General features: G+C 41.0%; 1 protein-coding gene across 1 annotated transcript; it reads left to right on the top strand.

Annotated features, from left to right (window-relative positions):
- Positions 1-9,777: 9,777 nt before the first annotated feature.
- LOC143346101 (E3 ubiquitin-protein ligase MARCHF3) lies at positions 9,778-15,381 on the top strand. The gene is made up of 6 exons (XM_076773860.1): positions 9,778-9,820; positions 9,931-10,083; positions 12,199-12,370; positions 12,734-12,908; positions 14,906-15,096; positions 15,195-15,381. The coding sequence occupies exons 1-6, from the start codon at positions 9,778-9,780 to the stop codon at positions 15,379-15,381; spliced, it is 921 nt and encodes a 306-aa protein (XP_076629975.1).
- Positions 15,382-26,033: the final 10,652 nt, after the last annotated feature.

Below are 26,033 nucleotides of genomic sequence, written 5' to 3'. Positions count from 1 at the left end.
GAGTAACTCGGATATCAGTATCGTAGCTCAAGTTGTAAACAAATGGAGGTCTCAGAGAGTTGTAGGAAGAGGTGGAGGGGGTAAAGGACAGCGATATAGGCCTATATGACGTCATCTGTTCCCCCGTGAGGGAATTCGCCTGGAAACGTTGGCGGCAGCTGCAATATCGCGAGCTTTTAACGATATCCTCGCAGGAATTCGCGTTTTTTTCCCTACCACTGTCACAGCGACGAGATAAAAGCCTTGAACGGGCACGGATCGTCTTTAGCTAACCCCCGACCATTCGGTGGCTACGCTTCTAATTACGGCCAATCATCGTTTTCCACAAGAGAGTCCCGGTGCCTCTTTCGCTGTCATCCCCCTTTTTCCTCGTTTCTTTTGCTTTTACGTTGCCTCTTCCTTTTCGGGAGAGCAATCGGACGGTACCGCGTCCAATTAACCTTGTATTTAGAAAATAAGGACGAGCAATTAGCCGAGGCTGCCCCGCGACGGAGATGCGCGCATTTTTGTCCAGACAGAAACGACGAATAAGGAACAAGAGATACACGTTTTTGTTCGTTATTCGTAGCAATCCTAAGTTTTCATTTTAACCATCCGTTCCAGCGACCCTTTATTCCCGGAGCAGCCGCACGCTTCCGATGGATTCGACGATTTCTAAACTCTTTTTCGTCAGATTATTAGAGCCACTTTTATTATTATTTTACATGATATATAGGGTGTTCAGACAACCATGGGAAAAATTTTAATGGGGGATTCTAGAGGCCAAAATAAGACGAAAATCAAGAATACCAATTTGTTGATTGAGGCTTCGTTAAAAAGTTATTAACGTTTACAGTTTCACACGTACTGAATTTTTTTCTCGAAAATGCGTAGGATTTCGGGGATATGTCTATTCATCAAAAATGATTGTAATTGACCCGTGCAATCGATAATAATTTTTTTAGAACGATTTGCAATTTTTTTTTTTCGTTGCAAAATGTCACACTTTCTCGAATTTTTTTCTAGAAAGTGGGTAGGATTTCGGGGGTATGTGTATTTACCAAAAATGATTGTAATTGACCCGTGCAATCGAAAATAATTTTTCCAGAACGATTTGAAATTCTTTTTTTTCCTCGAAAAATTGAGGCAACTAATGAGATTTTCGGTAAGGAATTTCTTTCTCGAAAGTGCGTAGAATTTCGGCGATATGTGTAATGACCAAAAATGATTGTAATTGACCCCCGCAACCGAAAATAATTTTTCCAGAACGATTTGAAATTTTTGAATTTTGTCGAAAACTTTCACACCCTTTCGAATTTTTTTTCTCGAAAGCGGGTAGGATTTCGAGGGTATGTCTAATGACCAAAAATGATTGTAATTGACCCCCGCAACCGAAAATGATTTTTCCAAAACGATTTGAAATTTTTGAATTTAATTGTTAATAACTTTTTAACAAAGCCTCAATCAACAAATTGGTATTCTTGATTTTCGTCTTATTTTAACCTCTAGAATCCCCCATTAAAATTTTTCCCTGGGGTGATCGAACACCCTGTATATGCAAACGAAATATCGATCGAGCGCTTGCGAGAGAGACGAGAGCGTGGCCCTCTGGTGGCGAGCACGGGAGACGATCGACTCTACAGTAGATTTTAAATTATTCGTGGGATCTTCGGGTCCCAGTGTTTATTTTATACAATTATGTGTCAGTTTATTCCATCGATCTAGTAATTTATTTCTAAATTATTTTTCCATTTGGATCTCGAATAAACAAGCAACATTAAACCATACCTAAAGGACAACCTGGAGGATGACAAATCTATCCAAAACTTACTGAAGTACCTCAAAGAGTCCAAACTGTACAAGCTGTAAACTTTTCCTGAGTCGCTAATAACCCTTGGACGGTTGATGCAACTATAAATAAATAAATAAAAAGAAAAAAAAATAATTTTTTCATACATTTAAAATCAAAAACATTCGAAACAAAGTGTTCAATACGATTAATATTCTGCAAAATTGGCTAAAGTCAAGAAATTGATATTCTTGATTTTCATATTATTTAGACCTCTAGAATCCTCCATCAAAATTTTTCCCAGGGGTGGCTGAACACCCTGTAGAAGTAACAAATGCAGTAGTATTTTATGAAGCATTGAAAAATAAATTTAACGGACCAATTTTATGAATGAAAACTTAAATAATGAGATTCGTAGAAGGTTCTATTGTTCGAGGGTGAAATGGCGTTTTCTCCCCTTTTCTCTTTCGTAGCTATTCCTGGTACCGAAACGAATAGCTCGGTTAGCCACGGGGAAGGTGACAGGTGCCGAGTGCTTCTATAAATTGCAATCTCGAAAGAGGAAGAAAACGAGAATGGAAAACGTCCCGTGATGCGAGCCACGCTATCTTTAGAGGGGTTGCGTCCGTTAAGTAGCTTTTCTACTGCCCCTAGTGTACCTACAGCGCGTGGACAAACCAAGTGTCAAAATCTCAAATTCTTTAAGCATCCTACTCGTTGGAAGAATAAAATATTCAGTAAAATCACGTACAGCGTAATATGATTCATAGAGGGGGCGTGGCATCGACAGTGGCTCCACCCACGGTCGAGATTGGCGCACGTAACGACGAAAGACCGAGTGGGGATAATGCTCCGCCCCCCAGCAACGACTCTGACCAATTCCTTTCGCGATACACAGTACATTTTCAACTTCTAATCATTCTCTAACATTTTGGTCGACTAATCCACGTTGATTTTGCGCAAGAATGTTCAACAATTTACCATTTAACCAGTTTAGATGACGAGTATAGTCGTCAAGCACGAAGTAAAAGATTTATTTGATAAAACTCGCCATGACAAAAAATCCTGGCACTTCTCCGTAACGAGTATACTCGTGAAACACAGTTAACTGGTTAAAACAGTGAAAGGATCGATGTCGTAAAACAGACACTAAATTTTCAATTGCAAGTAGATACCAGAATGTTTCTTGCACACCCTGTGTATACGAGAACGTCGACGTACCGGCGTTTGGCGCCTTTTTACGGATTCCCCGTGTCGCGATTCCGGTCATCCGAAGTATTTCGTTTCGGCGGAATTTCACGTCGAGTATCGCCGCGAAGCGTTCGCCACGATACTCGAACGCGGGACGTTTATGCGAATTCCATCCAGCTATGTTTAGCGCGCGTGTCGTTTGGAATCGTAATGCACCAATAACTGGACCAGCTGAGGCACTTTGACTCTCGTCCAGCGAAATCCGCGAACGTTGATACGCCTCTTCCGATCGCTCTTTATCCCCAACCTTCCGTTATAATTAGACAAAACAAATAGCCACATTGGAACGTAACGTTCAACCAATATTTCTATTCAAAATAATTCGAGAATCGTTCCCTTAAGTCCTACCATCGATGGATCTATCAAACCTGATTTCCAAAATTCGAGTAGCTTGTATCTCGATAACTGATCACGGATATGGGTCAGATCCTGATCCATAACCGTAAGGTGGCGATTTCAACCCAGAAATCGATAATTCTCATCTTGGTTTGGGGTTAGATGATAGTGATTCCACAACCAGGGGTTAAATTCGTTCATATAACGAGGTAATATTGCACTGTGAAATTTTAGGAGCATTGTATTGAAAAATGCAGCCTGGGAAGTGTCTGTAAATGTAATTAAATTTTATGGTAACTTAGAATCCACGAAATTCTTTGAGTAATAAAGTTTTATGAAACGATGGGGCAGTTGATTTGTGAAAAGTCCAGCTGTTTGGGTGGTAAAGGGTCATTCACGTTGAAAGATCGATGCTGAATGGGCGCACGTTGGCACTGTTGGCCGAATGGAATCTCGTAGGTAAGTATATCGATTATGAATGGGCTTCCAGGTCCATTCAGCTTGAACGTGACCCAGCCTTGGTCCATCCTCGCCTCGTCTAGGAGGCCCCCGGTCACTTTCATTCTGCGACTGTTCGCTTTAAGCTTCTGTTAGAACCACTACTCTAACAGCAGAGACGCTCTTTTGTCTTTTAGCAGGTCTCATTGTAATAGAATAAAAAAATACCCTTAAAAAAGTGTCCCTTCTAAAAATAGAAGACCCAGTATCGTGACCATATTTCAAAAAAGAAATTTTTAGGATTTACCACCTTGAAGTACGTCATCAAGAACATTTTTGGGAATCTTTCGACATGCAACACTCCTCTCCAATCGTGATTCTCAATTATACTTGCTAATAACTGCTCGCATCTAAATCCTCAAAGAAGACGTTAAAAACGAGTCGTTGACAGCTGTCATCTGCCAGACGTTACAGGGTGGGAGGGTGGGTAGGAGCTATACAGGGTGTTCAGCTACCCGTGGGAAATATTTTAACGGGGGATTCTAGAGGCCAAAATAAGACGAAAATCAAGAATACCAATTTGTCGATGGAGGCTTCGTTAAAAAGTTATTAACAATTAAATTCGAAAATTTCAAATCACTCTAAAAAAATTATTTTCCGTTGCGGGGGTCAATTACAATCATTTTTGGTCATTACACATACCTCCGAAATCCTAACCACTTTCGAGAAAAAAAATCGAGTAGGTGCTGAAATTTTTCGGCGAAAAAAAAATTTTTCAAAACGTTCTAAAAAAATTAGTTTCTGTTGCGGGGGTCAATTACAATCATTTTTGGTTATTATAGATACCCCCGAAATCCTACACACTTTCGAGAAAAAAATTCCTTACTGAAAATCTAATTAAAAATTGAAATTTTTCGACGAAAAAAAAAGATTTCCAATCGTTCTGGAAAAATTATTTTCGCCTGCAGGGGTCAATTACAATCATTTTTGGTGAATAAACATACCCCCGAATTTCTACCCATTTTCTATAAAAAAATTCGAGAAGGTGTGAAATTTTTCGACGAAAAAAAAAAATTTCAAATCGTTTTGGAAAAATTATTTTCAGTTGCGGGGGTCAATTACGATCATTTTTGGTGAATAGACATACCCCCGATATCTTGCGCATTTTCGAGAAAAAAATTCATTACTGGCGGAACTTTAAACGTTAATAACTTTTTAAGGAAGCCTCAATCAACAAATTGGTATTCTTGATTTTCGTCTTATTTTGGCCTCTAGAATCCCCCATTAAAATTTTTCCCATGGTTGTCTGAACACCCTGCATGTCTCCACAGAAATCCACCGATCTTCCAATTTGCAGTCGCAGATAACTAAATTGCTTCTGCCAGAAGGAGCAAGTCCGTTCACGGCTGCAAAACGAAACAGTGAACTCGACCCATTTCGCCTAACAATCCCTATATCCTGAATCCTCGATCCCTCTTTTTATGCTCGAATAGGACATCGAGAGGACAGACTAGCAAAAAGACTAAATCGATCGACCGTCTCGAGACGAGGAATCGATCGATTCGAGTCGTAACAGCGGTCTAAAGTCGAGGTATCGCTGGCCACGCAAATAGGGGAACACGAGAAGATTAACATCGGGCGTTACGCCACCGAAACGCTTACCGTCCCCTCACCCCCCCTCGTCCGCGGGACGCCGTAGCGGCGCGGCGATCGCCAACTATTTCCAGACGGATTTAATTAATCTTGAACCGAAAATGTCCAGCGGAAAATGGCGGACGGTCGGTCAACTCGCCACCTGGCAGAAATAGCAACACGTAGAAACGACTCTCGACGTACCGAATGCAGTGAGGGGGGGAAATAAACTAAGCGTAGCCAGCACCTGCTTCCAGCCACGAGATGACGCTGTGCAATTAAAAATTGTTGCTTTCGGTGTCTCCGTTCGTGGGGAATATTTCGTATCGGGATATATACCGTGATATTCTCTCCGTTAGCAACGCGGTATATGCATCCTATGATAGCTTAGTGCAATTACACGCCCACGGTGAAACGTTAACATCCACAATACTGCAGCACGAAACATCTACCTACACGTTGTAAATATTTTAAACAGCGGTAGATTCTTGCGTCCGTCGCCCCTTTAGGCAACATCTGGCTTTATGGTACTCGTAACTTTTAAGCACGCAGTTTTTCCGATCCCGCGAAACACTGCCGGGTAACTGAAATTACTCGTAACCCTCGCGCGTACCGTGATCGGCGCTTACGACGAGGTAAATATAGTTTATAACTTGGGGATGTCCGAGATCTTCGGTCATTATCTCCCCCCGCGGTGAACGACTGTTGCGAGACCACTCCGGGGCTCGTGGCTGCGCGAAAACGATATTCGAAATTCTTGTACTTCGATCGAAATAAGCGCGAGAGAAATTGCGCCGGAGTGGCGCAACTTCTGGGGGGATGTTGCGTCTACAAAAATGGCTGGCCAACGCGACCGGGTCAACGGAAGTCCGAAAACTGAGCTTCCGAAAATCGGTTGCCAGAGGCCTAATAATAATCGCGGTCGCAGTTAATCCGCGGGACCGGAAACCGATTCCGAAATACATCGCTTGCGAGCAGCGTTTCCCAAACTTCGTGTTCCAACAAGAACGTAGAATGAAATATAGAAATTTTAAATTTTTTCGTCAATTTTGCAGAATAATAATCGTATTGAACACTTTGTTTTGAATGTTTTTGAGTTTAAATTTACGAAAATATTATTTTATTCACGATCCAAATGGGAAATGAATTATTGACACGTAAGTGTTTGGATAAAATAAACACCGGGGACCTGAAGATCCCACGAATTATTTAAAATCTACTGTGGGGTCAATCGCCACCAGAGGGCCACGCTCTTGTCTCTCTCGCAAGCACTCGACCAATGTTTGAAATTTTAAAAAAGAAACAAATGAGAAATTATTTTTCGAACTATCCATTTATTGCTGGAACCGACGTAATAATTATAGATATCAGAATCGAGTTTTCGCGAAAATATATTTTCTTCGAGTATACAGGGTGTTCAGTCACCCTAGGGAAAAATTTTAATGGGAGATTCTAGAAGCCAAAATAAGACGAAAATCAAAAATACTAATTTGTCGATGGAGGCTTCATTAAAAAGTTATTAACAATTAAATTAAAAACTTTCAAATCGTTCTGAAAAAATTATTTTTAGTTGGAGGGGTCAATTACAATAATTTTTAGTCATTAGACATACCCTCGAAATCCTACCCACTTTCGAGAAAAAAATTCGAGAAGGTACTGAAATTTTTAGACGAAATTAAAAAATTTCAAATCATACTAAAAAAATTATATTTAGTTACAGGGGTCAATTACAAGTATTTTTGGTCATTAGACATACACTAAAAATCCTAAGCAATTTCGAGAAAAAAAATTCAATAGCTGCCTGAATTTTTAGACGAAAAAGAAAAATTTCAAATCGTTCTGGAAAAATTATTTTTAGTTGCAGGGGTCAATTACAAGCATTTTTGGTCGATAGACATACCCTCGAAATCCTACCCACTTTCGAGAAAAAAATTCGAGTAGGTGGACAAATTTTTCGTCAAAATTAAAAAATTTCAAATCGTTCTGGAAAAATTATATTCGGTTGTGGGGGTCAATTACAATCATTTTTGGTCATTACACATACCCCAGAAATCCTACGCATTTTCGAGAAAAAAATTCCTTACCGAAAATCTAATTAGGTGCCTAAATTTTTGGACGAAAAAAAAAGATTTCAAATCGTTCTGGAATAATTATTTTCGCCTGCAGGGGTCAATTACAATTATTTATGGTGAATAGACATACCCTCGAAATCCTACCCAGTTTTTATAAAAAAATTCGAGAAGGTGTAAAATTTCTCGACGGAAAAAAAAATTTTCTAATCGTTTTGGAAAAATTATGTTTGCCTGCAGGGGTCAATTACAATTATTTTTGGTGAACAGACATACCCTCGAAATCCCACCCACTTTCGAGAAAAAAATTCAGTACGGTCGAAACTTTAAACATTAATAACTTTTTAACGAAGCCTCCATCAACAAATTGGTATTCTTGATTTTCGTCTTATTTTGGCCTCCAGAATCCCCTATTAAAATTTTTCCCTGGGTTGTCTGAACACCCTGTATACGCTCCTCAACCAACATCTAAGCTAGATCCTCTATCCTTATCAGGACCTTACACTACAAAATAATTATTTCCTTCGAGATCCAAATAACGAAATAAATTTAGAAAAAAGTCTCCACTAAATGGAATAAATTGACAAACACATAAGTGTTTATAAAATAAAACTTGGAGCCCTCAGTTCGAAGATGAGTGAAAAATGGAAACGTTTGACGAATATGTCGAAGAGTGCACTATATTTGAGAAGGTTTGGGAGACGCTGCGCCAGACTGCGGAAGCGTTTAGCGACTGGTCCGCGCGAATCGTCCATCAGGGTGCACGCACGAGATTTATCGCGGCCACGCGTCGCTGCTTCCTGCTGAAAATTCGCCCGGGCACGCGTCTAATTAGCGTTCCCGGGAGCCCCTTCAACGAGGAACAGGTTTTTCTGGACACTCGTCCGACCGAGCACCTTCCCCCTCCGCCGATCTTCTTGGCTCTGAATCGCCTTGAATGAAGACGCGCCGTTCAACCGGGCAAGGTGAAAATTTCGTGAATGAAACCGTCCTTCTGCTCTCCGAACACATATTCGTCGAACTAAAAACGAAAATAAAACCCCGCGTTAATATAATATTCCCATTGGAAAAAAAACATGGCTACGCCAATGTGTTTTCGATAACGATCCCGCGGAATCGTTTCACGGGATAATTTGCAACGTTGTAGCTCATCGTTCGAGGGAAAACAAGACATTGATATTTAGCCGTATCGGTTTGCAACGATCCACTCCGATAACGATCGCCTGATGTCGCGTAGGTTCGTTCCATTTGTTCGCAGAAGAGTTCTGTATACGTGTCGCGGGACATTTTTATTTTCTTTCTGGAACAACGTCGTTCGATGTCGCGTAACGCCAAGAACTTGCAAATCGAATCTTGTAACGTTCGCTCCCGGGGCCGCGGTTGTTTGTAAGAAAACCGGTAATCTCGTCGCGAGTAAGGAAAGCACGACAGAAAATGACGCTGTTAGCGTCCGACAGCAGTTAACGTTCGGTACCCGATAAAACGAAGATAAAGACATCGACGCGTATCGGTTAGCGATCGGTCATTGATCGTCGATCTTACCGCGAAACGTTTTAATGCCTATCGGCAGATAAAATTTTACGTCGGGTAAAACGTTCGATTCCTTGTTTAATACTCTTTTACTGCTTCATTAATTCCCATTTAATAATATCGTGCCCGGGGAACGTTGGAATACCATAATCATTATTAGAGCCAGTCGTCGAGCAATTTATTCATTCGTACGTCGAATATTCTGTTTCTCGATCGAATAATGGCGTAATAATTCGAAGCGTCTCGAATCAATCGCCAGTAATGGCCGTGCGCCGAGTTTTGCCAGAGCTCGTTCGTGGTCGAATGAAAATAGCTGTGCCAGCAGCGCCATCTCTGTTGCGAGCGTGGACGCGGGCTTTTCGAAACGGTGATCGTTGAAAGGGAAACAAGAACATATCGGTCAACATTTTTGTAGACGGTCGAAGTTATCGACATTAATCTCCCCAGGAAAAACATACACAGAGAGAGAGAGACGTGTGCACGCGGCTTTACACGGACGAACGTCCGGTGCATTCAATTGTCAGAACCCGCGGAGAAGTTCACGGCGCGGAAGATGGATTTATTGGACGCGCCGTGGTAGGTGGAACGCGAGAGAGAGAAGGAGCGATCCGTCCCGGTGCGAGTCTCTGGCCCGATGCACAGCGGGAAATAAAGGAGCGTGGCTCTCGATCGCGACAGATAGCGGGTTAGCGAATTCACGGGGCCATAGAGCGAGGATAAACCGGCCACGATGATCCCACCACCGCCTTTTTGATGTCAAACGATCAGACCGATGACGATCCCGCGAACGATACAGGTTAGAATGCCGGACCGGACTCGTAGCTGAGCTATGAGACTACTCTTCACTCCCCCCCCCCCCTCCCCCTCCCACGCCTGTTGGCATCCCGAGGCCTCGTTTCGTTTCAGATCCGCCCGTCGATAAGTTTCGGCTGTTGGAAAATTTCAACGATGCCCGCGCCGATTTGAAACCATCCACGGCAGATCAGCCCTTCGGGACCAAGGACGAGGACGAGAAGCACCGCGAGCAGAACTTGACCGATTCTAAGGGCAACGACGATGGTACCAACTTGAAAATATTTTTTAAGGCTTCGCTATAATTTTAAATACAGTCTGTTTAATGAGATTCGAAATCTATTTGGAATATTGGTAAAAGTGTACGCGTTCTTTATAATATAGATTGAGAGGCATGATTATTAATATGGCGTCTACTCGACCTTGTGATTGGTATTTCTCAGGCGTAGTTTCTACTAGTTTAGTTGCACATGGCGCGTCGCCAGAGGGCCACGCACTTGTCTCTCTCGCAAGCGCTCGACCCGTCCGTTGCTATGCAGGGTGTTCGGCTACAACTGGGAAAAATTTTAATGAGGGATTCTAGAGGCCAAAATAAGACGAAAATCAAGAATATCAATTTGTTGATCGAGGCTTCGTTAAAAAGTTATTAATGTTTAGAGTTCCGTTTTATTTACTGAATTTTTTTCTCGAAAATGCGCAAGATTTCAGGGGTATGTCTATTCACCTAAAATGATTGTAATTGATCCCCGCAACCGGAAATAATTTTTTCAGAATTAATTAAAAATTTTTTTTTTCGTCGAAAAATTTAGGCACCTACCCCCTCAGTCGATTTTTCTTAAAAATTCGTTTTTCATTTTTAGTAATTTTATTTGACGCCCTACAGAAAAGTCGTCTAATACTTTTTTGTAGGTACCCATGACCTCTACTTCAGAAAAAAGTTTCATTGAAATATATTCATAATTGTAGGAGTTATGGCTGTTTGAAAATTGGACCATTTTTATGGGGGTTTTCTCATTTTGCGGGGTCAAGGAACAACTTTTTGAATATTTTTATAATTGCTACATATTCTACACTAAAATACGCGCCGTTTGGCTTTTTGAACGTTAAAATCCTCCAATCCGTTCCCCCGCAACCGGAAATAATTTTTCCAGAACGATTTGAAATTTTTTTTCTCCGTCGAGAAATTACACATCTTCTCGAATTTTTTTCTCGAAAATGCGCAAGATTTCGGGGGTATGTCTATTCACCAAAAGTGATTGTAATTGACCCCCGCAACCGAAAATAATTTTTTCAGAATTAATTAAAAATTTTTTTTTTCGTCGAAAAATTTAGGCACCTACCCCCTCAGTCGATTTTTTTTAAAAATTCGTTTTTCATTTTTAGTAATTTTATTTGACGACCTACAGAAAAGTTGTCTAATACTTTTTTGTAGGTACCCATGACCTCTACTTCAGAAAAGTTTCATTTAAATATATTCATAATTGTAGGAGTTATGGCTGTTTGAAAATTAGACCATTTTTATGGGGTTTTTCTCATTTTGCGGGGTCAAGGAACAACTTTTTGAATATTTTTATAATTGCTACATATTCTACGCTAAAATACGCGCCGTTTGGCTTTTTGAACGTTAAAATCGTCCAATCCGTTCCCCCGCAACCGGAAATAATTTTTCCAGAACGATTTGAAATTTTTTTTCTCCGTCGAGAAATTACACATCTTCTCGAATTTTTTTCTTGAAAATGCGCAAGATTTCGGGGGTATGTCTATTTACCAAAAATGATTGTAATTGACCCCCGCAATCGAAAATAATTTTTTCAGAATTAATTAAAAATTTTTTTTTTCGTCGAAAAATTTAGGCACCAGTCGATTTTTCTTAAAAATTCCTTTTTCACTTTTAGTAATTTTATTTGACGCCCTACAGAAAAGTTGTCGAATACTTTTTTGTAGGTACCCATGACCTCTACTTCAGAAAAAAGTTTCATTGAAATATATTCATAATTGTAGGAGTTATGGCTGTTTGAAAATTGGACCATTTTTATGGGGTTTTTCTCATTTTGCGGGGTCAAGGAACAACTTTTTGAATATTTTTATAATTGCTACATATTCTACACTAAAATACGCGGCGTTTGGCTTTTTGAACGTTAAAATCGTCCGATCCGTTCAGAAGTTATGGTGTTTTAAAGATTCGCATAAAAATTTGGGCAGACATTTCTGGCCAGAAATTATATTTTCAAGGTACTGCAAAATATTCAAGAAAAAAGGACAAAAAAAAAGAAACTACCCAGTAGGCCTCGTAGGGAGCCTTACTGACGAATCCACTAGCATAACTCGTAAATCTTCTTTCGTTGTATGGGAGAAATCAGTGAAACTTGTATCTGTTCTCAGATTCCCGAATCTCCGGAGACATATGCAGAATATGCCACATGGGCAGCCACCCAACAATGGAGGACAATCGAGCTACGCGCGGCAGGCAAAGCCAGGTTATCAGAGGGGTGGACAGTCGAATATCCAACGCGTCGTCCTACGCGTATGTAGGTCCTCTGGTCTCTGCTTGCAAGTGAGCTTTATCAATGTTTATCGCAATTTATCAATCTGGTGGATGGGACAGTTCACCCTGGAGATAGTTTTCGATCTAGGTTACGCCTAGATTACGCAAAGAGAGCCTGAACTTCTCTCCAACGATCGTTGAAAATTGTCAATCTATAAGATCATATTGGCAACATTTCAGATTTGCTCGTAAACAAGCTAGCAAATGTCCGTTTAAACAATCCTTTCCCGTTTGGATACAATCTTTGCCTCGGATGGCAAGGATCGCGAGTGGAAACGCGCAGCGATTTGGGTCGACATTCCGACGTGTAAATCGATCGTTATTGACGTGCATCTCGACTGGATCCTAATACGATTTGATCGAACGTGACAGGTGTCGCGGAACAGTGGCCCTGGTGCACGCTGACTGCCTGGAAAGATGGCTGACAGAATCGGGTCACACTAGGTGCGAGCTCTGCGGATACAAATACGTTACTAAAAGGGTACCACGTCACAACATCTTCCGCAGCGTCGCGATATGGTTCAATACCGTAATAGTGACCCGGCAAGTAAGAGTCTTATCAGTCTCTGTCAGCTTAAACGAGCCACTTTAGCGCTCGATCACCCCCCTTTCCAAAACAGATAACTCCTATTTCGCTTACGGTTCGACAGACTTCGAAATCGTTTTCCACTCTGGAACACTTGGAACGAGATCTCCCCTTCCGGCAGAGTAAAATGCACGGAACGGGTTTGTTAAAATATTCACAGACGAGGTATACGAAGAGGGGGGGTGAAGAAACTTTTCGACGAAATTCAAAAATTTCAAATCGTTCTGGAAAAATTACTTTCAGTTGCAGGGGTCGATTACAATCATTTTTGGTCGATAGACGTACCCTTGAAATCCTAACCATTTTCGAGAAAAAAATTCGAGTAGGTACTGAAATTTTTAGACGAAATTAAAAAATTTCAAATCATACTAAAAAAATTATATTTAGTTACAGGGGTCAATTACAAGCATTTTTGGTCATTAGACATACCCTTGAAATCCTACCCAGTTTCTAGAAAAAAATTCGAGTAGGTGGACAAATTTTCCGACGAAATTCAAAAATTTCAAATCGTTCTGCAAAAATTACTTTTAATTGCGGGGGTCAATTACAATCATTTTTGGTCGATAGACGTACCCTTGAAATCCTAACCATTTTCGAGAAAAAAATTCGAGTAGGTGGACAAAATCGATAAAATTAAAAAATTTCGAATCGTTCTGGAAAAATTACTTTCAGTTGCAGGGGTCGATTACAATAATTTTTGGTCGATAGACATACCCTTGAAATCCTAACCATTTTCGAGAAAAAAATTCGAGAAGCTGTGAAATTTTTCGACGGGAAAAAAAAATTTCAAATCGTTTTGGAAAAATTACTTTTAGTTGCAGGGGTCGATTACAATCATTTTTGGTCGATAGACGTACCCTTGAAATCCTAACCATTTTCGAGAAAAAAATTCGAGTAGGTGGACAAAATCGACAAAATTAAAAAATTTCGAATCGTTCTGGAAAAATTACTTTCAGTTGCAGGGGTCGATTACAATCATTTTCGGTCGATAGACATACCCTTGAAATCTTAACCATTTTCGAGAAAAAAATTCGAGAAGCCGTGAAATTTATCGACGGAAAAAAAAAATTTCGAATCGTTTTGGAAAAATTATTTTTAGTTGCAGGGGTCGATTACAATCATTTTTGGTCGATAAACGTACCCTTGAAATCCTAACCATTTTCGAGAAAAAAATTCGAGTAGGTGGACAAAAGCGATAAAATTAAAAAATTTCGAATCGTTCTGGAAAAATTACTTTCCGTTGCAGGGGTCGATTGCAATCATTTTTGGTCGATAGACATACCCTTGAAATCCTAACCATTTTCGAGAAAAAAATTCGAGCAGGTGGACAAATTTTTCGACAAAATTAAAAAATTTCGAATCGTTTTGGAAAAATTATTTTTAGTTGTGGGGGTCGATTACAATCATTTTTGGTTGATAGACGTACCCTTGAAATCGCAACCATTTTCGAGAAAAAAATTCGAGTAGATACTGAAATTTTTAGACGAAATTAAAAAATTTCAAATCATACTAAAAAAATTATATTTAGTTACAGGGGTCAATTACAAGCACTTTTGGTCATTAGACATACTCTTAAAATCCTAACCATTTTCGAGAAAAAAATTCCTTACTGAAAATATAATATGAGACCAGAGATGAGACCAAAATTTTATGCGTATCTTTAAAACGTCGTAACTTCTGAACGGATGGGGGGATTCTAACGTTTCAAAGTGCAAACAACGCGTATTTTAGTGAGGAATATATAGAAATTCTGAGAATGTTCAAAAAGTTGTTCCTTGACCCCTTCAGGTCTACTGGTATACCTTGTCTGTGATGTGTCACGTACACGTGACATCGGCCGTCAGTGTGAGGGGCGTTAAAAGTTACGAACTTCAAAATTACCGTGGTTCTTTTATACAACGAGCACCGTGACGTTTCAACAAGAATTCTGAAGGTATTACGATAGAATTCGTTTGCAGATGTTACTGGATATACTCTACTTAGTGGTCACGACCCCATTGGCTCTTTTCTCTTGCTACGTTTGCGCGCTAGCCATGACGATGTTGTTGAAGAATGGTTTGCGCGATATACCCTGGATGATCGTCGCGATGTTGCCCACGTGTGGTCTGACTCTCGTGGCTTATTGGGGCTGGGTGATAACGTTGGTCAGGTGTGTGGATCCTCCAACCAACGCAAACTGAAACTCGTTATTTGCTGTAATCGACGTTCCATCGTATTTAAATGAAACGTAATAACTTTGCTCGGCAGGTTGCACGGGCGACGATGGCGTCGTTACTGGAGGAACAACTTCGTGATTCGATTGGTCCCCAATAACACGATCCCGTCAGATACGAGCATAAGCTCGGCGTACGTGTCGCTGGACCGCTCGAACGAAGAGATCGACGAGACCGTAGAAACAACGAGCGTCTACGATACCACGAACGAATCGACTTAATGCGTTTGCTTATGGTCGTTGGATCCGTCCACGGTATTCCCCGGCTAGATAAGATTTAATTGCAAGTAATTGCATTTAATTAAAAAGCGACTTTAATCGAAGCTGATTGCCGTTCATCAAGGATAATTGATCGCGTCGGTGATCGTAAATTTTCCACCGTGGCCCCTTCCGCATATGTAAATCGTTTCACGCAATAAATTGAAAATTACGGGTAAAGGGCCACGATCGTCGGAACTTTTGCGTTTCTTTTTCACCGGGTTGCGGCGACTATTATTACGAGATCGGCGGCCGCGCCTCGTCGGTATCGTTAAGTTGCAATTTATTCAAACACTTGTTCTTCCATTTAATTGTACGGCCATTTAGCAAACGAGTTTGCATCTGGTTGTGTTAATAAATATAATTTTTTATTTTTTTTTTTTTTTATTGTAAACGTGATTCGTATTTGTGTATTCATCGACGATTATAATTCTTCTACAACGATCCGGCAGTTAACAATTTTACTTTCGAACGATTAACCTAAGTATCGTCGATAGGGGGGGGAGGGGGACTGATGAGTATTTTTCTTTTTTTTCTCCCCTGTGTTGTATAATGCATAAGGGCGACGAATGCGAGATCCTGATTCAAACGTCGGCGCAAAAAGAGCAGAAGAGAAGTCGATACACTGAGGAATGGTGTAAATGCAGGACGGAAGAAAGAGTACGAGGATAAGATAAAAACGAATTAACCGGGTAAACCAGCTCCCAGAAGTCGTCCACGGCGAAAGATCCCGTTGGGTTTCACTTTCGATCGGTAACGAAAGTTATTAGGTACTCAAATGACACACGGGACTGGCTCGTCCAAGAAAGGGAATCTTCTTTTATCGTTATTGTGCAGCGAATGTTAACGGATTTATGGGAAACTTTAATTTTCAACGAACTATGTACACTTAATGATGCACTTGAGATACGAATTGTTATACAGGGTGCTGGGAAAAATTTTAATGGGGGATTCTAAAGGCCAAAATAAGACGTAAATCAAGAATACCAATTTGTCGATGGAGGCTTCGTTAAAAAGTTATTAACAATTAAATTCAAAAATTTCAAATCATACTAAAAAAATTATATTTAGTTGCAGGGGTCAATTACAAGCATTTTTGGTCAATAGACATACCCTCGAAATTCTACCCACTTTCTAGAAAAAAATTCGAGAATGTGTGAAATTTTTTGACGAAAAAAAAACATTTCAAATCGTTTTGGAAAAATTATTTTTAGTTGCAGGGGTTGATTACAATCATTTTCGGTCGATAGACATACCCACGAAATCCTAACCATTTTCGAGAAAAAAATTCGAGAAGGTACTGAAATTTTTAGACGAAATTAAAAAATTTCAAATCGTTTTGGAAAATTTATTTTTTGGTTGCAGGGGGCAATTACAAGTATTTTTGGTCATTAGACATACCCTAAAAATCCTACGCAGTTTCGAGAAAAAAAATTTAATAGCTGCCTGAATTTTTAGACGAAAAAAAAAAATTTCAAATCGTTTTGGAAAAATTATATTTAGTTACAGGGGTCAATTACAATCATTTTTGGTCGATAGACATACCCTCGAAATTCTACCCACTTTCTAGAAAAAAATTCAAGAAGATGTGAAATTTTTCGACGAAAAAAAAAAATTTCAAATCGTTTTGGAAAAATTATTTTTAGTTGCAGGGGTCAATTACAATCATTTTTGGTCGATAGACATACCCTCGAAATTCTACCCATTTTCGAGAAAAAAATTCAAGAAGATGTGAAATTTTTCGACGAAAAAAAAAAATTTCAAATCGTTTTGGAAAAATTATTTTTAGTTGCAGGGGTTGATTACAATCATTTTTTGTCGATAGACATACCCTTGAAATCCTAACCATTTTCGAGAAAAAAATTCGAGAAGGTACTGAAATTTTTAGACGAAATTAAAAAATTTCAAATCATACTAAAAAAATTATATTTAGTTACAGGGATCAATTACAAGCATTTTTGGTCATTAGACATACCCTAAAAATCCTACCCACTTTCGAGAAAAAAAATTCAATAGCTGTCTGAATTTTTAGACGAAAAAGAAAAATTTCAAATCGTTCTGGGAAAATTATATTTAGTTACAGGGGTCAATTACAATCATTTTTGGTCGATAGACATACCCTTGAAATCCTAACCATTTTCGAGAAAAAAATTCAAGAAGATGTGAAATTTTTCGACGAAAAAAAAAATTTCAAATTGTTTTGGAAAAATTATATTTAGTTACGGAGGTCAATTACAAGCATTTTTGGTCATTAGACATACCCTAAAAATCCTACGCAGTTTCGAGAAAAAAAATTCAATAGCTGCCTGAATTTTTCGACGAAAAAGAAAAATTTCAAATCGTTCTGGAAAAATTATTTTTAGTTGCAGGGGTCAATTACAATCATTTTTGGTCGATTGACATACCCTCGAAATTCTACGCATTTTCGAGAAAAAAATTCGTGTAGGTAGACAAATTTTTCAACAAAATTGAAATGTTTCAAATCGTCCTAAAAAAATTAGTTTTAATTGAAGTGGTTAATTACAATCATTTTTGGTCGATAGACATACCCTTGAAATCCTAACCATTTACGAGAAAAAAAATTCAGTACGGTCGGAACTTAAAATTTTAATAACTTTTTAATGAAGCCTGTATCAACAAATTGGTATTCTTGATTTTCGTCTTATTTTGGCCTCTAGAATCCCTCATTAAAATTTTTCCCATGGTTGACTGAAGACCCAGTATTTCTAAATCTTCTGAAGTCATTGAACCAGACATTAAAAGAGTAAATATTGTGGGGTTTATCGTCTCCTGTATTATACCAATGAGGACCACGCTCATCCACCCTCCTTTCCTTTCCCATCAGAACCCCACAACATTCTTGATATCATTCTAAATATAAAAATTGTAAAGTTATAGACACCGTTAGAGGAGAATTTAATTTACGTTGAAGCGTGAGTTTCGAGCCTAGTTGCGTATCAGCAACGGTGAACCAGGTAAGCGTTTCGACCTTTCCCATGAAACGGAACTCAACACCGTTTGAATATTAATCTAGGGGTCGCAGAATCGAAGCAGGAAGCGCCGTGTCGCTATCATGAATCGGCCCCCGGGATCTAAAAGGTCCTGGACAGTAATGTGTTTCACGTACGGTTGCAAAGATAATGATAAGCCCGTTATCTAATGTCGTTTCGTTTCCTGGATGAAAATCGCTATATTATGCAAACGAACATTCGGTCTTTAGAAATATATCCTTGCGCTTATCAGCCCGTCCGCGGGTTTCATTAAACAAGACGAAGTACAGGACGTTTCAATTTAATATTCGCGACGTGTCGTGAATAGCAATCGATTCCAACGATCGAATACCGACGCAGGTGTTCCTCGAAACATTTTTAACGCGGGAACATTTGCGTCACCCGGTACGTGAATCGCGTCTCCACCTATCGGCGAGTTATCGTACCGCAACCAATCATCGTTATCGCGACGATATTCCCGTATCGATGGTTAAAGACCGTAGCAAATAGATTCGAGTGGTTCGAACCCCTGGCAACGAATCACGATACGCGCATCTACGCGCAATTAGGCGAATGTTTATTAAAACGTCGCCGCGCTATCGTCGCTAATTCCATGCGGTACAGGCAGAAAATTGATTTTCTGCCTCTGTCGAGGGGGGGCAGAGAAAGGAGGCGTACGAGGCGAAACGAACGCGGCGCATCGGGGAACGTACGTTTCGAAAAATAAACGAGTCGACGCGGCAGTAGGTGGTGCAAATGGAGCAACAGGAGGCCCAAGATGATTGCCACGCGGTTTATTAACCCCTTCTCTTGCACTCTCCGCGCGTAATTTTCCTACGCAGCTGTCCCTTCGAGATAGAAACCGGAAGCGATACGGGGCGGCTAGTTTCAAACGAGCAACATCCACCGCCAATTACAATTCTCCTTTTCGGATCGATGAATAAAATATTATTAAAATTCCACGGGTGTACCAGTTTTCGATAACACATCTGTAGGAGATGAAACAATCTAAATTTCAATGTTGGCGCCAATTGTCGGAAGTACGCAGATGGCAGCACATTTGAAATATTGAAATACGTATGTACAGGGTGTTCGGCCATGCGTGGGAAAAATTTCAATGGGAGATTCTAGAGGCCAAAATAAGACGAAAATCAAGAATACCAATTTGTTGATGGAGGCTCCGTTAAAAAGTTATTAACAATTAAATTCAAAGGTTTCAAATCGTTCTGGAAAAATTATTTTCGGTTGCGGGGGTCAATTACAATCATTTTTGGTAATTAGACATACCCTCGAAATCCTAACCACTTTCGAGAAAAAAAATCGAGTAGGTGCTGAAATTTTTCGGCGAAAAAAAAATTTTTCAAAACGTTCTAAAAAAATTAGTTTCTGTTGCGGGGGTCAATTACAATCATTTTTGGTTATTATACATACCCCCGAAATCCTACACACTTTCGAGAAAAAAATTCCTTACTGAAAATCTAATTAAAAATTGAAATTTTTCGACGAGAAAAAAAGATTTCGAATCATACTAAAAAAAATATATTTAGTTACAGGGGTCAATTATAATCATTTTTGGTCATTACACATAACCCCGAAATCCTACGCACTTTTGAGAAAAAAATTCGAGGAGGTGTGAAATTTTTCGACGAAAAAAAAAAATTTCAAATCGTTTTGGAAAAATTATTTTTAGTTGCAAGGGTCAATTACAATCATTTTTGGTCGATAGACATACCCTTGAAATCTTAACCATTTTCGAGAAAAAAATTCAGAACTGGCGGAAGTTCAAACGTTAATAACTGTTTAACGAAGCCTCCATTAACAAATTATTATTCTTGACTTTCGTCTTATTTTGGCCTCTAGAATCCCCCATTAAAATTTTTCCCACGGTTAAGAGGTTCTCAGAGAGGGAGTAAAACGAACGAGATTTGGATTAGAACGAGGCTTTGTATTAGATTAGTCTTCAAATTAAGAATATTATACTTTCGTTATTTAGTACAGTATACCAGATTATATATTTACAATAAAAGGTGATTACACGTAATTAACTCCAATAATAAAAAAGAATAAAATTCATTTCCCTTAACCCCATAACGCTCATGCCCGAGTCTGACTGCTTTGAAAAACGATATTTGTTTAATCTAACGGTTTGAGGAATGATAATATTTGTTTGCCTTCAAATTATACGTTAGATACTGTAATTAACAAAAACCGCATTTTTATATAGCTCAGAAACAAGTCCAATACAGAAAACTGATCACTCTTGGAAAAATATGATCCCCAACTCGCGATCAGTTATCGAGGTTAATATCGTACCAACGCCATCATTACACTTCGAAACGCGTCAATTTCCCTCGTTCGTCTCGTCGATAATAATTCCATTCGTTTAAATCTGGCCCTGCGCGCGGTGCCCCCGAGCGAGCATTTAAATTTCGCGCGTCGCAGCGACGCCATATTTCAACGCGCTGTCGGCACTCGACGCCATTTTTCCATCGCGGATTTTTTCGTTTCCCCTGATTTACGATCGCGCCGCGAACACTGATTGAGCCGTAAGTGGTTTTTCGTGCGAGTTATTTATCGTTAAAGGCGTAGTAAATCGACGGCCCTCCGTCCGGTATTAATTATCCCGCTGGACGCGCTTAATTTTCACGCTGCTTCTCGCAATCACTCTCGCCTCGATCACCCGGTAATTGTACCCCCCTCCACCGTGCCGTTTACGTCGTTTCAAGCGTAGGCAGCTTATCTGAAAGCACGCGTGTAATTGCTATCTGGCGTTATCGAAGGGCGGCCAGGTTTCAAGCACACCTTCGCCACCTCGTAAAACGAGGGGGCACTTTTTTCTCCAACGGTTCGGGACCAACGCCTCGGTCAAGCTCGATGTTTTCGCGCCTCACGCGATAACGCTTCGTTTACGCCCGGTTCTTGCGCGCGGCGGGCAATTACTATATCGTAAAGACGCGCGGGAAACGGGGTCTCCGCCATCGTCGAGCATTTCGTCGAGGCCTACCTCCGTACGGTCACCAACTTTCATCTATTTCTTCGGTCAGTCGCGACGTTTCCGTCGAGTCGTTTCGTTTGAGAATTATCGGTCGCCGCGGAATTGTAATTAGCGGGCAGAGTCGGGCTGGCGAGCCAATTCAAGGAAGCCAGAGATGGAGATCGTGATATCCGACTCTTCTCGCGTCGACGACTTTTTCCATCTTGATCCTGCTGTTATTTACCGTCCGTACCTTGTAAACCTGAACACTCTCTTTTTGCGTCCTTTATCAGCTCTCAAATACAGATTCACGACGTTTTAGGCTCCGGAGCAGCCATCTTGGATAACTTTATTTCTTGGACTAGAACTATGACTCTTACAAGGATTTCGATGAAACTTCGTACACTTATAAAGCAGCCAAAAATAATCGACGCGTATCTTTTTTTAGCTGCGGTAACTCGAGTTTAAGGGGTGAAACCACCCCTCGAAGTTTTGGCTCGAAACGGCTATCTCGAAAACGGAAAGATACGAAAAAATTTTGATGCTAATTTACTATGGAACTTCGAATTTCTGAACAATTTCGTTCCAGCGTATCGTGGCATCTTTTGGTTGGTAGGGCCCCGCCTGGTCAAATAAAAGTCACTCGAGGGGGGGCCGTTTATCTCGTTCGACAAGACTCCTAACGAGGGTTAAACAATACGAGGCCGACGGGGCGAAAGCCGCGGATTAGAAAGCCCGGATTATTTATGCAGAAATTTCACGCGTCCCTGCTCCCGATTCGATCCTAATCCTCCGAGGATGCCTATCCCGTCGTAAAGTCCGTCCCTCGTCTTTCACGCCCACCCGGACTCCCCCCCACTTGCCCAATTTTTATGCGTTTCAGATATCTCGTGACATTTTGACTTTAAAAACAACGAGGTTTTAATTTATCGAGGTGGAAGAAGTCGAATCAAGCTCGAGGCAATATTTAAAGTAATAAAATTACCACGATTGCAGATGTAAGTTATAGAAAAACTGTCTGTAAGAGTTACGTATAAGTGTCGATGCAAGAGACTGGAACATGGTACAATATGTGCAATCGTCGATGTTTTTATTACGATCTAAAAACGGAATCACATGTTTCCACCCAATAATTCGTCTCCCCCGTCCCTCTTTTTTACCCTTTCGAAGTTGCCACGGTCGAAAGAGGCGCACAGTTGTCGGCCGTTCTTTCCAACCGTTTTTTCCCCGTCGTCTAGGAGCTAGAACGCGTCACGTGCCACTCGTGCCAGAGGATCTGGAAGAACCGGATGCATTCGCGGTGATGGCGCGTAAAAGATTCATTTCTTCCTCGCGTCGAATCCACGGGGAAAGATCGGGAAGCTTTAGGGCCGCCCTTCTATTTTCAATCTGCGGGGTCCTGTTTAAAAGAAGGGAAGGAAAGGAAAGGGGGGAGCGTAAGGCATCCTGGCAGACCCTACCTTAGACGTTGGGGTATTGGGAGTTGGACGAGCGCTTACGAGAGAGTTAAGAGCGTAGCCCTCTGGCGGCGAGCTTGGGAGGCGATGGACCTCACAAACCGAATCCTTGATTGGTCATAAAACGTGTTACAATATTTTTACCAATAATTCAGGTGGCTCGTAACTTGAGCATTGTCCCAATCTAGGTTTTGGCCAAAAAGATCGCCATCTATGGCTAACTTTATCATCCATGGGGGGACGAGAACACACCAAACGCGTCCACCATTGTGAAATCTGGCGCAAAAACAGAGAAAACACCGACCTAACCTGACCCAGCGCTTGCGAGAGAGTTAAGGGCGTAGCACGGGAGGCGATTGACCTCACAAATCGAATCCTTGATTGGCCATAAAACGTGTTACAATATTTTTACCAATAATTCAGGTGGCTCGTAACTTGAGCATTGTCCCAATCTAGGTTTTGGCCAAAAAGATCGCAATAACGCCATCTATGGCTAATTTTATTATCCATGGGAAGGTGAAAATACACCAAACGCGTCCGCCATTGTGAAATCTGGCGCGAGAACAGAAAAAACACCGACCTAACCTAACCCAGCGCAGGGGAGTCGAGTGCTCGCGAGAAAGTTAAGAGCGTAGTCCTCTGGCGGCGAGCTTGGGAGGCGATGGACCTCACAAACCGAATCCTTGATTGGCCATAAAACGTGTTACAATATTTTTACCAATAATTCAGGTGGCTCGTAACTTGAGCATCGTCCCAACCAAGGTTTCGCCCCAAAAAGATCGCAATAACGCCATCTATGGCTATCTTTATAATCCATGGGGGGACGAGAACACACCAAACCTGTCCGCCATTGTAAAATCTGGCGCAAAAACAGAAAAAACAACGACCTAACCTGACCCAGCGCTTACGAGAAACTTAAAAGTGTAGCCCTCTGGCGGCGAGCATGGGAGACTATGGACCCCACAAATCGAACCCTTGATTGTCCATAAAACGTGTTACAATATTTTTACCAATAATTCAGGATCGATTAAGGTGGTTCGTAACTTTAATATTGTCCCAACCAAGGTTTCGGCCCAAAAAGATCGCAATAACGCCATCTATGGCTAACTTTATCATCCATGGGGGGACGAGAACACACCAAACGCGTCCGCCATTGTGAAATCTGGCGCAAAAACAGAAAAAACACCGACCTAACCTGACCCAGCGCTTACGAGAAACTTAAAAGTGTAGCCCTCTGGCGGCGAGCATGGGAGACTATGGACCCCACAACCCGAACGCTTGATTGTCCATAAAACGTGTTACAATATTTTTACCAATAATTCAGGATCGATTAAGGTGGTTCGTAACTTTAGTATCGTCCCAACCAAGGTTTCGGCCCAAAAAGATCGCAATAACGCCATCTATGGCTAACTTTATAATCCATGGGGGGACGAGAACACACCAAACGCGTCCGCCATTGTGAAATCTGGCGCGAGAACAGAAAAAACACCGACCTAACCTGACCCGGCGAGGAGTCGGGCACTGGACGATGTAACGTGACCGAGAATTGATGGCGGCCGTGGCACGAAAATTATCGCTTGCATTAATTACGATATTTACGGGACGAGGCGTACGTCGGGGCATCGTTTGTTTATTAATAACCGCGATAAATAAGTATCATAAAGTGATTATAATATCGTGGGTACCGCCAGAAGCGTCCACGGGGCGGGTGGAGCGGAAGAGGTTAGGGTCGACCGAGGAATAGGGGCCAGAAAGTGATTCGAGAGGCGGGTCGATTTATTGGCTCGCGTGTTGGAAACTGGTGGTGCTTGTTAAACCGCTTTTACAGCCGCACGAACCGCGGCCAGATACCTTTATCATCGACTATAAATTTCGGCAGCGCCGGATAGAAAGGGTCCGCGTTCATAATTGGCAATAATTCACGGTGACCGCAACGGGAAACGAGCCTGTCGATTTTCGGTACGCGGTGACCACGTATGTACGCCGACGCAGTCCTAAAAAAAAAAGAATCGAGCCGCTCACGCTGGACAAATTGAGACGTTTGTATAGACAGATTTATCGCCCGGGGCCAGTGACCCTCGTAAAACGTTAAATAACATCGAGTTTTCCGATAGAACGCTCGATCTTGCAGCCGCCATATTGGCTGTTCGGTCACTCGAGTCACGTGACATCTGTATCGAGTAATGCTCCTCCAGTCATAAATTGTTTCTTCGTCCGTGCAACCGTTTTAATGATAATATCCCCAACGATAGTAATGGTGTTCATCAAAACCGCAATAAAGCCACGAGTCTACTATTACATGCCACCGCCATTAAGATAACAATGTTATGACTTTAGAACCGTGTAAATTAATTTATTTCGAAATAAATCGCTCCGAGGAATCGTTACGCTAACGTACGAGTACTTTGAATGATATATGCGTTGCTTCGGGTGGAAAGAAAAACTTAATCATAGTACATATCACACGGACGATAAAAACCGCTAATCGCGTTTCGTCTTCCCATCGGTAGTCTACTCATCAATTACATTCTACCAATCGGAAGTTACAGCCCACTGTGCGCAGTTGCATCTGCGCTAATGTGGACAAGTTTTTTACCCTCTCTCTCTTCGATCATGTTATACAATGGAAATAAATATTAATAAGTCATCTCGCAAGTAGTCTCGTTTTTATCGTACTTCGTACAAACGTACGTCGTATAAGCGATACGTCGGGAACATTTTAAAAATTGAGAGACGAAAGATGATCGCTGGAAACTAAAAATAGACTCGTGGAACGATCTAATATATTTCCGAAACGATTTGTCGTTGATTTACCGTTCTTTATCGCGACAGTTTCGGAGCAGGATGGTTTTAAGGTACAGAAATATCACGACTATAACCTGGTCCAGTGTCGCGAGGTGAGCGCATGCGCGCGCAACAAGATTGAAAATCGAGTTCCACGAGATAATAACGTACGTTGCTGCGCGAACGAAAACGATGGAGCCGTGCCAAGGAACACGCTTTAATGTCCATATTGTACGCGAGGAACGAAGAGACCAATCGACAGCGCAGTATATTTAGAATTTTTCAACGCGTTCCTCCCCAACCGACTCAATTTCCTTTCACGTACCTGTTTTCGTTCGGTGTTCGAACGTCCATTTTGTTTACACGACGGTCAGCTTCATTTACGATTCACACATTCATCGAAGCCCGCAC

This window comes from Colletes latitarsis, chromosome 10, assembly GCF_051014445.1.
Source record: "Colletes latitarsis isolate SP2378_abdomen chromosome 10, iyColLati1, whole genome shotgun sequence".
Taxonomy (NCBI): domain Eukaryota; kingdom Metazoa; phylum Arthropoda; class Insecta; order Hymenoptera; family Colletidae; genus Colletes; species Colletes latitarsis.
This window is presented reverse-complemented; position numbering and strand designations above follow the sequence as displayed.

Coding starts and splice junctions, on each gene's coding strand:
- LOC143346101 (XM_076773860.1), top strand. CDS start 9,778: ATGTCAAACGATCAGACCGATGACGATCCCGCGAACGATACAG. Junction 9,821..9,930: donor CGATCCCGCGAACGATACAG/GTTAGAATGCCG, acceptor GTTTCGTTTCAG/ATCCGCCCGTCGATAAGTTT. Junction 12,909..14,905: donor CCGTAATAGTGACCCGGCAA/GTAAGAGTCTTA, acceptor ATTCGTTTGCAG/ATGTTACTGGATATACTCTA.